We start from the raw sequence: 13,759 nt of genomic DNA, 5'->3' as shown, positions 1-13,759 counted from the left end.
GCCTGCCTCTTCCACTCATGCCCAGGCTATTTTTATTACTGTAGTTAACTTTTGTGAGCCCATAATCCAATAGTCAGAGTTGAACAACGCAAAAAATACTCTTTGCCCGCTACATCCGTGTGACCTTTTTGCTCATCTACACTGATCCAATTGGCATACTGACCATTCACACATAGAAGAGTGATATAGCTATGACTGAAGGTGGTTTGATGTGGTGCTGGACTGGCTGCTTAACATTACTAGTTACAGCTATCCCAGGGGGCAGAAATGGAAGCAATATTGTTCAATGAACCAATCACAGCAATGAGGAAGGATAAATATTTGGAGGAATATCAAATGAGGCTAAATGAGACTAGAACAAAAGAATGACCATCATTCCGCTGAGAGTGCATACTTCTTGTTGCTTTCTAGTTCTTAAGAACTAGAAATTATAAACAATGATCAAGTAATAAAAAACGCTTTAGCAGCATTTACCTTTCCAATCCAAGTTGACCCAATTACAATGAATTGGAACAAGCTCTAAACAGTTATTTTTAATGAACTTTTTAAACACAGCTTAAATAAAGATTATCACTTGGGTAATTAAAATAGAAGTTACAAAAACATCAATAAAAATATTTATCTTATTTACAATGTCTTCATATTTTGAAATATATTTGTAAAGCTATCTGAATCTACATACATAAGGTTAGTTCTGATGAAGGGTCTCAGCCTGAAATGTCAACTGTTTATTCCTCTTCATTGATGGTGCCTGACCTGCTGACTTCCTCCAGTATTTTGTGTGTGTTACATGAAGTCAATTTCATGGGCAAGTCATTTGTGCTGATAATTATAGATGAGAAGATCATCAAGAATCCTGTGTAACCAAGGGTGAGATTTCAGGGTGCTGGAGGGAGGACTAGTTTGTGAAGAACTGCAAGTTACATCAGTCCTTTGAGCATGTGGGGAAGACTGAACAGCACTACCTGTGGTGGGATGGATGAATCACTGAGATTTCATTATTTAAGCACATGCACGCATACATTCATTTCCAGCAGTTACTCCATCACGACTTTACAAATTTCAGGCTAATACATGTGGAGCATGAACTTATGTATCCATCATCATCGTGTACTATCTATTAGTGAACTCCCTGTATCAGTTTTTAATTTCTTTATTAATTTGCCTCATGGTTTTTGCTCGTCTCTTTCTTTTTCCACTATTGGCGTCTATGTCTTCAAAGAACATGCCCTTACTCTTTGAAATCACAAGCAAAGGAACACTTTCGATGCCATTTCATTCTGTTCAGTTGCATTTTCTGCTTACCTTTCCTATAAAACTTTCTCAAACATTCATCAACTTGACAGTCTCAATAACAAAGCAAATTGTTCAATTAAGCTGCCCTACTCAATGTATTCGATGCTCTATGGTCAGGCATCTACAATTCTATTAACTGACAATACCTGGAGGACATGGGATGCACTGGCACTGTCCGGGATTCTCCTGGTACCATCCAGCTGGACAGGGTATTGGCCCTGAAAGCCCATCTCTAGGGCAGTAGCACCCTTTCGGACATGAAGTGCATTCTCTGCTGTTCGATGCTGCAAATGTCCCTGCATTGCACAAATGTGGGGGCAAGGCTTTGTCTGTGCACCTGCATAAAATAAAAGTAAAGAAAGTGACAAGACAGGAAACAGCTACAAAATATTCTTTGGTCCTCTCCCGAGCCTGCTGCCAAAAGCACACAGCAATAACTTAGCTGTGGCAGCATGCATGGAGGTAAAATATATGGGGCAGAGTGCAATGCACTGAATGATTGGACAGTGCATGTCAAGATGAATAACAAATTCAATCAATCAACAAATGGGATGTTCAAATGAGGCAGCACATGTAATACATCTCCTGCTAGTAGTGGATTGTGATTAAATTCTGCTTTGAGCAGCTACCTGAACAGCAAGATTCATAGCATTTCTTGTCAGCTTTTGAGTGCTTTGGGGCATGAGCTTTGAACAGAGTGAAGGCCAGCTTTTTGCATCCTCATGGCTGGTAAACTGTTATCCACTGAGCTCTCCTGAGATGTTTGACTGTGTAAAGATGCTATGTAAATACAAGCTGTTGCCATTGTAGTATCCACATTGGATACTGGGGCGCACTGCCTTTTGGTTGTTCACCATTTCCATGCCTAATTTTAAAGGTCTAACCACCTACATTTCAGATGTGTACAGTAGTCCTAGTGGTTACAATTCCCTTCCCATACCCCACTGACAACTTTTAAGATTTCGTATCTATAGCATCATAGAGAGTTACATCTCGGAAACAGGCACTTCGGCCCACTGAATCCATTCTGACCATCAATCACACACTTATACACATTCTACATTAATGCCATTTTCTATTCTTCCCATATTCTTATCACTTCCCTCAAATTGTACAGCTAGGTTTAATGCCCAACTAAACTACTAACCGGCATGTTTTTGAGATGCGAGCGGAAACCAGAGGGGCTAAAAGAAACCCAGGAAGAAATGTGGAAACTCCACACAGACAGCACCTGAGGTCAGGATTGAACTCGGTTCTCCGGTGCTGCAAGAAAATGACTCTACTAACTGCTGTTCATTTGCAGTGAAAAATTAAAGGTCCCTTACAAAATTCCTTCTCTGACAATCTGCAGCATGGTTCAGAGTATAAAGCTTTATTTAACTGGTCACCGAGTTCTAATCTTGAGGGTACCCAACAATGCATCCTTGTTGCAGTGGGCCAGAAAGAACTACAATCTGTGAACAGGAATGGAGGCAGCCATTTTGTGAGACTGGCTTTACTGCTGCCATTTTGTGAACTGGTTGGTGAAGTGAATTGATTCTTGCTTTGGGATAACTTAACAAGAGCAGTTGAATGCGGGCACAAGGAGTTTTTGCTAATGATCTGCTGCACCTGAGAACACTCCCAGATAAGAAGCTGATTATTGTGTAAAGTAGGAGGTTAGCAGAAGTATTCTCGTCATCTGCACCCAGAGTCTTGGTAACCCAGTTTGAATGGTTTGATCTAGTCAAAGTTGAATAGAACAAAATAAGTCACTAGGGCACTAAGTTGAAGGTGAAGAACATAAGACAATACTGCTTGAAGCCCTAGGGTACATCCAGTGGGAAGTCAGATGACCTTGAGCCAACAAAATTGAAACATTATAAACTGACCTTATAAGGAAAAGTATAAAAAGAGATGATATCGGGAGCTCAGGCAGTGACAACTCTCCGGAGACCAACCATCACGGATGTGAAGGACACCGTGTTGAACATGTGGTGATCACATCAGCACCACAAGGGATATCAGATCAGTGTAGACTTTTTCCTGGGTATTACTATTTCTATTCTTTGATTGTTCATGGAGAGCTAGGGAAACTTAGTAGGTGTGTACACAGGTATTCAGTTGTGTAAAATCATGTGTTTGTGAGCTGAGCCAATGAAGGCACTTGTCCATAAATACAGATTCTCTCTGTGCCTAACTGATCATAATTAGTAAGAGGTAATCCTTGTAACATTGGTTATCAATTTTATATTATGCATGAGAATTCTGGTTGAAAAACCTATTAGTTTTTCACATTTTTACAATATATTAATGCAGTCAAATGTGTATAAGCTGATTTTGGAAAGAATGTACTTTGTTAATGTTTTAATAAATCATTGTTTTTGGAAACAATCAGTACGATGTTTCCAAGACTGTAGGACATCAAATTGATGGTCTTGTGGGAGTGTTCTCTGCAATATGTCTATCTTCTTTGTTGCCTTTCCTTACACACTGAGCTGATGTGGTAATGTTACAATGACTCTGAGATCTTAGTTCTCCAACTTCCTCTAAGATGCGACCAAGTTCCAGAATGACTCAGTCTGATACAACATGAGATTGCAGAAACACCCTGGAGTCATAGAATCATAGTCACCTAGCTTGGAAACAGTCCCTGTGGCCAAATTGGTCCATGGCAAACGAGGTTCTCACTTGTGCTGGTCCCATTTGCCTGCATTTGGCCCATATGCCTTTAAACGTTTCCTATCAATGTACCTGTCCAAATATCTTTTATATGCTGTTAATGTAGCTCCCACACCACTGCTTCTGACAGCACATTCCATTTAGAACCACCCCCTGGGTGAGGATGTTGCTCCTCAGATTCCTATTATATCCCTTTCCTCTCATCCTAAACTTTTGCTGTCCGATTCTTGATTACCCAACAACGTGAAAAAGACTGTGCATTCACCCTTTCTATGCCCCTCATGATTTTATACACATAGAGACAAGTTTTACAAAACATGGCCTGATAATTGGGGATTGAAGATTGACTATGAGTCAGTTAGAAGGAAAGAGGCAGATAACAGGCCAAGCTAAGAAAAAAAAAGCTATCTGATCTTGTGCCAGATCCAAATAAGAGAAAATCTGCAGATGCTGCAAATCCAAGCAACACACACAAAATACTGGAGGAACTCAGCAGGCCAGACAGTATTTATGGAAAAGAGTACGGTCGCCGTTTTGGGCTGAGACCCTTCAGCAGGACTGAAGAAAAAAAGCTGAGGAGTAGATTAAGAAGGTGGGGAAAGGGGAAAGAGAAACACCAAATGATAGGTGAAACCTGAAGTGAGAGGATGAAGTAAAGGGCTGGGAAGTTGATTGGTGAACGAGATACAGGGCTGGAGAAGGGGGAGTCTGATAGAAGAGGACAAAAGATCATGGAAGAAAGAAAGGGGAGCACCAGAGGGAGGCGATGGGCAAACAGGGAAATAAGGTGAGAGAGGGAAAAGGGGATGGGAAATGGTGAAGGAGTGGAGTGGGCATTACTGGAAGTTCGAGAAATCAAAGTTCATGCCATCAGGTTGGAGGCTACCCAGATAGAATACAAGGTGTCATTCCTCCAACCTGAGTGTGGCCTGATTGTGACAGTGGAGGAGACCATGGATAGACATATCGGAATGGGAATGGGAAGTGGAATTAAAATGGGTGGCCACAAGGAGATCCCGCCTTTTCTGGCAGATGAAGTATAGGTGCTCAGCGAAGCGGTCTCCCAATCTACGATGGGTCTCACCAATATACAGGAGGCCACACACAGTATATAGCCCCAACAGACTCACAGGTGAAGTGTCACCTCACCTGGAAGGACTGTTTGAGGCCCTGAATGGAAGCAAGGGAGGAGGTGTAGGGGCAGGTGTAGCACTTGTTCCGCTTGCAAGGGTAAGTGCCAGGAGGGAGATCGGTGGGGAGGGATGAGTGGACAAGGGAGTCACGTAGGGAGTTTTTTGTTGTAATTTTGTCCTATGAAATCATCGTAATGAAATCATCATTGTAAATTATGCTTTTTGTTATGTTTGTACTGACCAAAATAAATTAATTTCATTCATTCATTTATCCCTGCAGAAAGCAGGAAGTTGGCAGGAGGGAAAGATGTGCTTGGTGGTGTGATCCCATTGGAGATGGAAGAAGTACCAGAGATGCATTTTTCTTCAGAGGCATGAAGAAGGCAGCATTTTCAGCTGTGGGTAGAGTGTAGTTTGATGCCAAAATGAAGCAGCACAGCTTATGTGATCTGGGTTCAATCTCAACCTCTCTGCCAGTGTAGAATTTGGACATTTCCCAGGGATTGTGTGGTGTTCTGGTTTCCTCCCACATCCCACAGATATGCTAGTTAGTAGGCTAAATACCTTTGGTGGGTGTCAGGAGAGCCTTATAGAATTGAGAGAGTGTAGGATTCAGGGAAAAAAGTGGAGTAATAAGATTGACAGGAATATTCTGAGAGCTGGCATAGACTCGACATTTGAATGGCATCCTTATATGTTGTAAAAAAATGTAATGTAAAATATATATAACCAATACCAGATTGTGCCCTGAGAGTTTTTGATTAGGATTTATGAGTTGGAAGCAAAAGGCATTCATCAGATTTGGCTAAGGATCGTCCTTAACGCACTTCAAAATGCATATTACACACAAAATTACAGTCCCCCAAAATTCACCATTTTCAGCTTGTATATTTAAAAGTAACTGCAGGTAATAAACCCAGATTTAAGTACATAGTGGAGATCTACAATATATTCTGTTTTGTTTAGTTTTGATGATATTTAATTCTGCTCATTTTTGGAGCAAGCTTTAGCATTAATATTCCAGTGCCAGTAATTAGGACTGGAAAGACATTTTCTCTTTACATTTTGCTGAAAGCCTTTAACACCATCTTGCACCAGGGTTCTCCTGGTCTCAGTTAGTGAACTCTGAAAAGCAGGCAGCCTTAGTAACTTATTATCTTTCAGGTAAAAACCCAAAGGTTTCAGTGAGCCAAGACTGTAGCAATAGTCATAGCTGACCTCCTCTAGGCAAGCATGGACCAGTATATTTTTCATGAAATTTTCTATATAAAAATAGCATTGTAAGAATCTTAATTTCATGCATCCTCAACTGCATATGTTAATTTAAAATGTGATTTAGAATTTACCTTCCCCCTTCCCCCCAATTTGTCCATTGTAGAACTTTTAAATCAACTGGGGACAGCTTACCTGAATCCTTCTGGGCAGCTTGTACAATTTTGTGACCCCGGCAAGGAGAAGAATCCATTTTTACATGGAATTGGGTGTTCAGAAGGATCTGGGCATTCATAGCCAGCTGAACACTCTTTGCATAACTCAGAACCCATCATACTGAAGAAACCTGGTGCACACCTTCAAAAGAGAGGAAAGATAACGGAGATGACCTCCTCTAATCCCTTAAAATATTGCACAAAAACACAACGTAGTTATTTTGCAAATCTGTGTGCATCTAAGAAACCATTGCCTCTTTGAGATAGTGCAAAGGTTATCAGTGTTAGAGTCTGTGGGTGGAACTCTGTCATCCTTATTATGAAGGTTATCCCACACTTCTTTAGCTTGACACCACATTAATCTTGTTGTTTTATTGATTTGCGGGATGATTTCAATACTGTATTAGGCAGAAAGACAAGGTAGCCTGAGCCATTTAGTGACCAGAATATCATTGAGATCCTATTGTCCACGATTTTAGTTGCTCTCCTGAGCAGTAACAAGGAGAAGTGTTCAAAACTGGTACCATTCACCTTCCTAGAATGTTAGAGTCATAGAGAACTACAGCACAGAAACTGACCCTTCGGTCCATCTAGTCCATGCCGATCTGTTATTCTGCCTAGTTCCATTGATCATCACCTGGACCATCATCTTCCATACTCCCCCTGTTTGTGTACTTATCCAAACTTCTCTTAAATGTTGAAATTGAACCCACATCCACCACTTCCTTTGGCAGCTTGTTCCACATACGCACCATCCTCTGAGTGAAGGTTTTCTTTAAGTATTTCTCCTTTTCACCTTTAAACTCTAAGCTCCAGTTCTAGTTTCACCCAACCTCAGTGAGAAAAAAAGCCTGATTGCATTAACTCTATCTATATCCCCCTCCATATACCCACCCCCATTTTTTTTATACTTCTACCAAGTCTCCTCTCATTCTCCTACGCTCCAGGGAATAAAGTCCTAACCTATTCAACCTTTCCCTGTAACTCAGATCCTCTTCTTCATGAGGCTAAGCCAGGAAAGAAGAGGATCGGCTCCAAAAATAAATGTTGTTACTCTTTTCTTTGTGGAGCTTTAAACAGCAAGAGTACTTTAGATTTTCCAGACCCTCTTGGATCTGAATATGAGATGCTTCAGTGCTACCTGCTTGTGGTAGAAATGGTTAAAACTAGTGTATGATGGGATACTTGGCCATTCTGGAACAGCTGGGCTTAAGACTGCTGATGCGTGTCGAGAATAACCTTGGATGATAAGCACAGTACCAGGAACTCCAATAAATAAGATACTAGGCCCTTGGACCCAGGAGGGAGGATGCCTTTGGGGGTAAATTATGAGTCCTGATAACAGGAAGCAGGAAGAATTGTTAGACTCGCGCTGAGAGATAATTGACATGTTTTTTAAACGATTGATCATGTACTGACCGTGGTATGCCAAACAAAGTGATGTGAAGTTGTTTGTCTTGCTGTATAAATATGAGCTCTGTACAACCTAAAATCGGAGTTTTGGTGGCGGTGGAGACTGCTGCAGACTCTCCATGATATCGTGTTAATAAACTTTTAAATCGAAACTCGAAGTCACTCTGGTGTTCCTAGTTAGTGTTTCCACATTGCTTCACAGTGTCATGACAGACATTATTAAGATTTTTATAGTTTTGTCTTTTTACCAAAATCAAGTTTTAATAGGTCAGAATTGTATTCATATATAAAGTTTATGAGAAATTGCAATTATAAATGCTTAATTTATTTTCTCAGTTATCTTTGTAAATAGATTTTGTATTGTTGCAGCCCACACTATTTGTATCTGTATCCCAGTACAATCTGAGAGTCTGACAGAGCTCCTGTGAAATCATAGGGTATAAGGGCACCACAGCAACACAACTAGTAGAGCTGCTGTCCCACACACCAGCAACCTGGGTTCAGTCCTGACCTCTGAAGGTGACTGTGTAAAGTTCTCCCTGTGACTGTATGAGCTTCCTCTGAGTGCTCCGGTTTCCTCTCAACCCGAAATTGCGTGGGTTGGTATATTAACCACCCATTTTAAATTGTCCCTACTGCGTAGGTGAGTGGTAGAATTTGGGGAGATGAGCAGTAGACTTTGTAAAGGTTTGTTCAAATGGGTGATTGATGCTTGGCACACACGCAAAGGGCCTATTTTCATGCTATATCTATGACTCAGTGCTGGGTGGCATGTGGTTTCCAAGCAATCTAAGTAGATTCAAACAGATTTCACCAACCACAGTACTCTAAGTATCTAAATGCATTGGCATTAAACCGAATGTGTGCTGCAAGTCAAGTTTCAAAGATCTGTCAATAATTCAGATCAAGTTGAATGCGCCTGTTATTTTCCAGTGACAGTGCCTTTACATTAATTAGTTCCTTCCTTCCTTTCTTTTATCATCCTTTATCATTGGATGAAAAGCTACCTCTACAGCAGGCTTTCAGAGTTCAAGACATAGGGAATACTGGGACACTTGGGGTGGTAGGACAGCACACATTTGACAATGACAGCAATAGCTGTGAAGACAAGTAGTTAATATATTTAACTGCATCAAATTTGGGATGGTTGTGATCTTGAACATATTTAAAGTGCACTACTTATATATTTTGCGGAGGGCAGCCTGCAAGTGTCACAACACTTCCGGCACCACATAGCATGTTCCCAACTCACTGATCCTAACCACACATCCTTGGAATGTGCGAGGAAACCCGAGCATCCAGAGGAAACCCATGTGGTCACGAGGAGAACTCATTAGAGACAGTGGTGGGAATTGGACCCTGATTGGTGAACCCTGGCTCTGTAAAACAACTGAGCTAACTGCTATGCTACCATGCTGTACATTTATATTTCTATTCAATTACAGTTAGCACAACTTTCTTAAGATTAGTCTGAAGGTTATCATCTTCTTCTCTTGAGGGAAATTATTATTTAAAAAAATCATTTTTCTGACCTGGTCTGAGCAACGTTTCCTTCTTGAGGGCAGTAGAAACCTGGAGCACACATCTGGCACATGAACTGGCCCGAGGTGGAAAATGTACCAGCTGGGCAGATTTTGGGTGCTGATGATGCATTGGAACACTCGTATCCAGCAGGGCAGAGCGTGCAGGAAGTTGCGTTACCCAAGGAATATTGCCCTGCCTCACAGGGTGATGGGCCTAAAAAAGCAAACAAGATTATTAATGGGGGTTGTCCAAGTATTGGAAGCAATGCTCGTATTTCTGCACAATTATTAAAGTAATCTGATCAGCAAGGGGCGCCGGGTGGCAGCAGATCCCGACACACCTGAATGTCATTTATTTCGGTTTATTAGACTAATTTTATCATTAAGCTGCCACTGTGTTTTTTGTGACTCATTATATGAATGAGTACCTATTGTCTATTGAATATGGTCTCCTTATGCTTCTCGTTCTTAAGTGATTAGTTTTTGATTTCAACCTGCATGGGTTTCCTGTGTTTTATGATCTATTTAAGGCTATTTTGGACCAGACTCATTGCTGAGTCCTGGATTTGACTTCTGTGTGAACTACTGTTCTTTGTGCTCAAGTCCTGAGTAAGGGATTGCTTAGTTTAATTATTCCCTGTATTATTCTCCAAATAAATATTCATCAGTAATTTCTACTATCCAGTCCCAAGTTTACTTCACATCTGGGATTGTCTGAAGATTGTTACAGAGAGCATGTTTTGTAGTTTCTGTCAGTAAAATAAACTATTTCTGAGAAAAGGAACACACTATCTTATGTCCTTCAGGTTTTTGAAGGGTTAGAATGCAGTGATAGAGGGTAGTGGTTTATTCACCAAGAAAAATTCTGGATTAGTCTACTGCCAAAGGAGATTTTAGTGGTATTTGGTGCAGTGCTGCAAAGCTGGTGTGAACATCTGAAGTAAGGGTCTGAGATAAGGATGATGTGATTAGAATCGAAGAAACAGAACTCGTCATTCATACAAGGAATAATATGTATAGGCAATACGGTAGAGAAAATGGTTATTTGACCTAACCCATGAATGACGGTTCTTATCTAATTCCATCAGGATAACGCTCCTTTCTCATATACTTGTCTAACCTCACTTGAAACATTTCTGTGATGCTCACAACAACCATACCCTGCCTTGTGGCACCAAATTCCACATTCTGGTCACCCTATGGAGAAAGAAACATAGAAAACATACAGCACAGTACAGGCTCTTTGGCCCACAAAGCTGTGCTGAAAATGTCCCTAGCTTAGAACTACCTAGGCTTTACCCATAGCCCTCTATTTTTCTAAGCTCCATGTAGCCATCCAGGAGTCTCTGAAAAGACCCTATCGTTTCTGCCTCCACTACCGTTGCCGGCAGCCCATTCCACGCATTCACCGCTCTCTGCGTAAAAAACTTACCCCTGACCTCTCCTCTGTAACTACTTCCAAGCACCTTAAAACTATATCCTCTTGTGCTAGCCATTTCAGCCCTGGGGAAAAGCCTCTGACTATCCACACAATCAATGCCTCTCATCATCTTGTACACCTCTATCAGGTCATCTCTCATCCTCCGTTGCTCCAAGGAGAAAAGGCTGGGTTCACTCAACTTACTCTCGTAAGGCATGCTCCCCAATCCAGGCAACATCCTTGTAAATCTCCTCTGCACACTTTCTATGGCTTCCACATCCTTCCTCAAGTGAGACGACCAGAATTGAGCACAGTACTCCAAGTGGGGTCTGACCAGGGTCCTATATAGCTGTAACATTACCCCTCGGCTCTTAAACTCAATCCCACGATTGATGAAAGCCAATGTACCGTAAGCCTTCTTAATCACAGAGTCAAACTGCGTAGCAGCTTTTAGCATCCTATGGACTCAGACCCCAAGATCACTCTGATCCTCCACACTGCCAAGAGTCTTACCATTAATGCTATATTCTACCATCATATTTGATCTACCAAACTGAACCACCTCAAATTATCTGGGTTGAACTCCATCTACCACTTCTCAGCCCAGTTTTGCATCCTATTAATTGTGGCCTTGCATGCTATCCACAACACCGCCAACCTTTGTGTCATCAGCAAATTTACTAACCCATCCCTCCACTTCCTCATCCAGGTCATTTATAAACATCACAAAGAGTAGGGGTCCCAGAACAGATCCCTGAGGCACACTGCTGGTCACTGGCCTCCATGCAGAATATGACCCGTCTACAACCACTCTTTGCCTTCTGTCGGCAAGCTAATCTGGATCCACAAAGCAATGTCCCCTGGATCCCATGCCTCCTTACTTTCTCAATAAGCCTTGCATGGGGTACCTCATCAAATGCCTTGCTGAAATCCATATACACTACATCTACTGCTCTTTCTTCATCAATGTGTTCGGTCACATCCTCAAAAAATTCAATCAGGCTCATAAGGCATGACCTGCCTTTGACAAAGCCATGCTGACTATTCCTAATCATATTATGCCTCTCTAAATGTTCATAAATCCTTCCTCTCAGGATTTTTACCAACCACTGAAGTAAAACTCACTGGCCTATTACTTCCTGGGCTATCCCTACTCCCTTTCTTGAATAAGGGAACAACATCTGCAACCCTCCAATCCTCTGGAACCTCTCCCGTCCTCATTGATGATGCAAAGATCATCGCCAGAGGCTCAGCAATCTCCTCCCTCACTTCCCACAGTAGCCTGGGGTACATCCCATCCAGTCCCAGTGACTCATCCAACTTGATGCTTTCCAAAAGCTACAGCACATCCTCTTCCTTAATATCTACATTCTCAAGCTTTTCAGTCCACTGCAAGTCATCCCTACAGTCTCCAAGATCCTTTTCCACAGTTAACACTGAAGCAAAGTATTCATTAAGTACCTCCACTATCTCCTCTGGTTCCACACATACTTTTCCACTGTCACACTTGATTGGTCCTATTCTCTCACGTCTTATCCTCTTGCTCTTCACAAGTTCCTTCACAATATACTAATGAATCTCTTGGCCACCATTTATATTGATGCAGTCTAGTTACGCTATTTCCACCACATGGAAAATTCTTTGATGTATCACTCCAGCAAATCCTCTTAAAATTTTGAAGAGGTCCCTTTGTGTTGAACTCTGAAATCTTGCTGGATAGAGCTAGTCATCCATTGAAAAGAGATGATCACGAATGTAAAGAATAAAACACAAAGTCTGTCCATGCTTTCTTGATATGTATACCTTCAGATTTCTGATTTGTTGTAAATTTTCTATGTACCTTTTCAAGTGACCACCATTTTTTTTATAATATGGCAACTTAAACTCTATACAGTAATTTGTGTGGTCTAAATAAGGAGATCACAGAGTGAGCTTAAATCCTTACTGTTTAGTGCTATTTCTTGAGAAAGGAATCCCAATTCTTCCTTAGCCTTGGTAACCCTGGGCACAATTTTTAATAATTTGGTCTTCTATTCCATCGAGACTTGTACCTTACAAGTAATCAGCTTTGATTACACAAAATTTGGCCACAATGTTTCAATAGGCTCTGGAAATTAGAATTTATCTTTTCAGAATTCTCTCATCTTAAGGTTAACCCCTTCTACAGAAGACCTGTGGCATCCAGCAGGTGGCAATGCAGTAAATATAAAATGAGAAATATTAGTTACATTTAAACATTGTGGAGGAAGTTACATAAAGGTTAGGACATTCACTTTAGGTTTAGGGAGAGACTTAAATAGACAATGTTTATTCATATTTAAATTACTAATTTATCTTTTTAATCAAATAATTTTCTTCATAGGAAAATGAAACTACATACTTGTACAATTAATTTTTCATGGGCAGATGAACTGTTCAAAATTAATTATTGCTTCCAATATTGTTGATAACTGTTGCTCCTCACTGGACAACCTTTACAACTGTCACTAGCACAATAAAATGGGTAATTAATTTAACTTTCTGACTTTACCGTAATTTCTGTGTAAAAGCCATCATGTGAGGTCTCAGCCCAAAATGTCAGCGTCCTTTTTCTTCCTCAGATGCTGTCTGACCCTTTAAGGTCCTCCAGCAGATGGTGTTATTTTGCTCTACTACTGCACCCCTTTGGTTGAGCAGCTGCCTCTGACAGCAACTTCTGGTTTTTCACATTGGGTATCAGACATTACAGGCAGCTTTGTACAGGTTTTACCAACAAAGGCTAACTGGACAGCAAACTTAGAGCTAGAGCTTTCTTAGAACTTAGAAAGCTAAACTAGCTTTCTATTCAAAACCCAAATAACCTAACAACAATTGGATTAATATCACAAGATTTAATTGCTGAGGCTC

At 40.9% G+C, this 13,759-nt stretch overlaps 1 protein-coding gene across 6 annotated transcripts in view; it reads right to left on the bottom strand.

Annotated features, from left to right (window-relative positions):
* The window catches only part of LOC140716828 (uncharacterized), a 394,334-nt gene that overhangs the window by 357,650 nt on the left and 22,925 nt on the right, over positions 1-13,759 (bottom strand). For all 6 annotated transcript variants that reach the window (XR_012096375.1, XM_073029773.1, XM_073029775.1 and 3 more), the window contains exons 11-13: positions 9,463-9,667; positions 6,498-6,659; positions 1,443-1,633 (exon numbers count right to left, since the gene is read on the bottom strand). Coding sequence is in view for 5 of the 6 variants with exons in the window: in XM_073029773.1 (XP_072885874.1) it covers positions 1,443-1,633; positions 6,498-6,659; positions 9,463-9,667 (558 nt within the window). In the remaining variant the exon portion in view is untranslated. The remainder of the gene's footprint in view (positions 1-1,442; positions 1,634-6,497; positions 6,660-9,462; positions 9,668-13,759) is intronic.

The sequence above is a fragment of the Hemitrygon akajei genome, chromosome 26 (assembly GCF_048418815.1).
Source record: "Hemitrygon akajei chromosome 26, sHemAka1.3, whole genome shotgun sequence".
In the NCBI taxonomy this organism is placed as follows: Eukaryota; Metazoa; Chordata; class Chondrichthyes; order Myliobatiformes; family Dasyatidae; genus Hemitrygon; species Hemitrygon akajei.
Note: the sequence above shows the minus strand (reverse complement) of the source record. Positions and strands in the feature narration are given on the sequence as shown.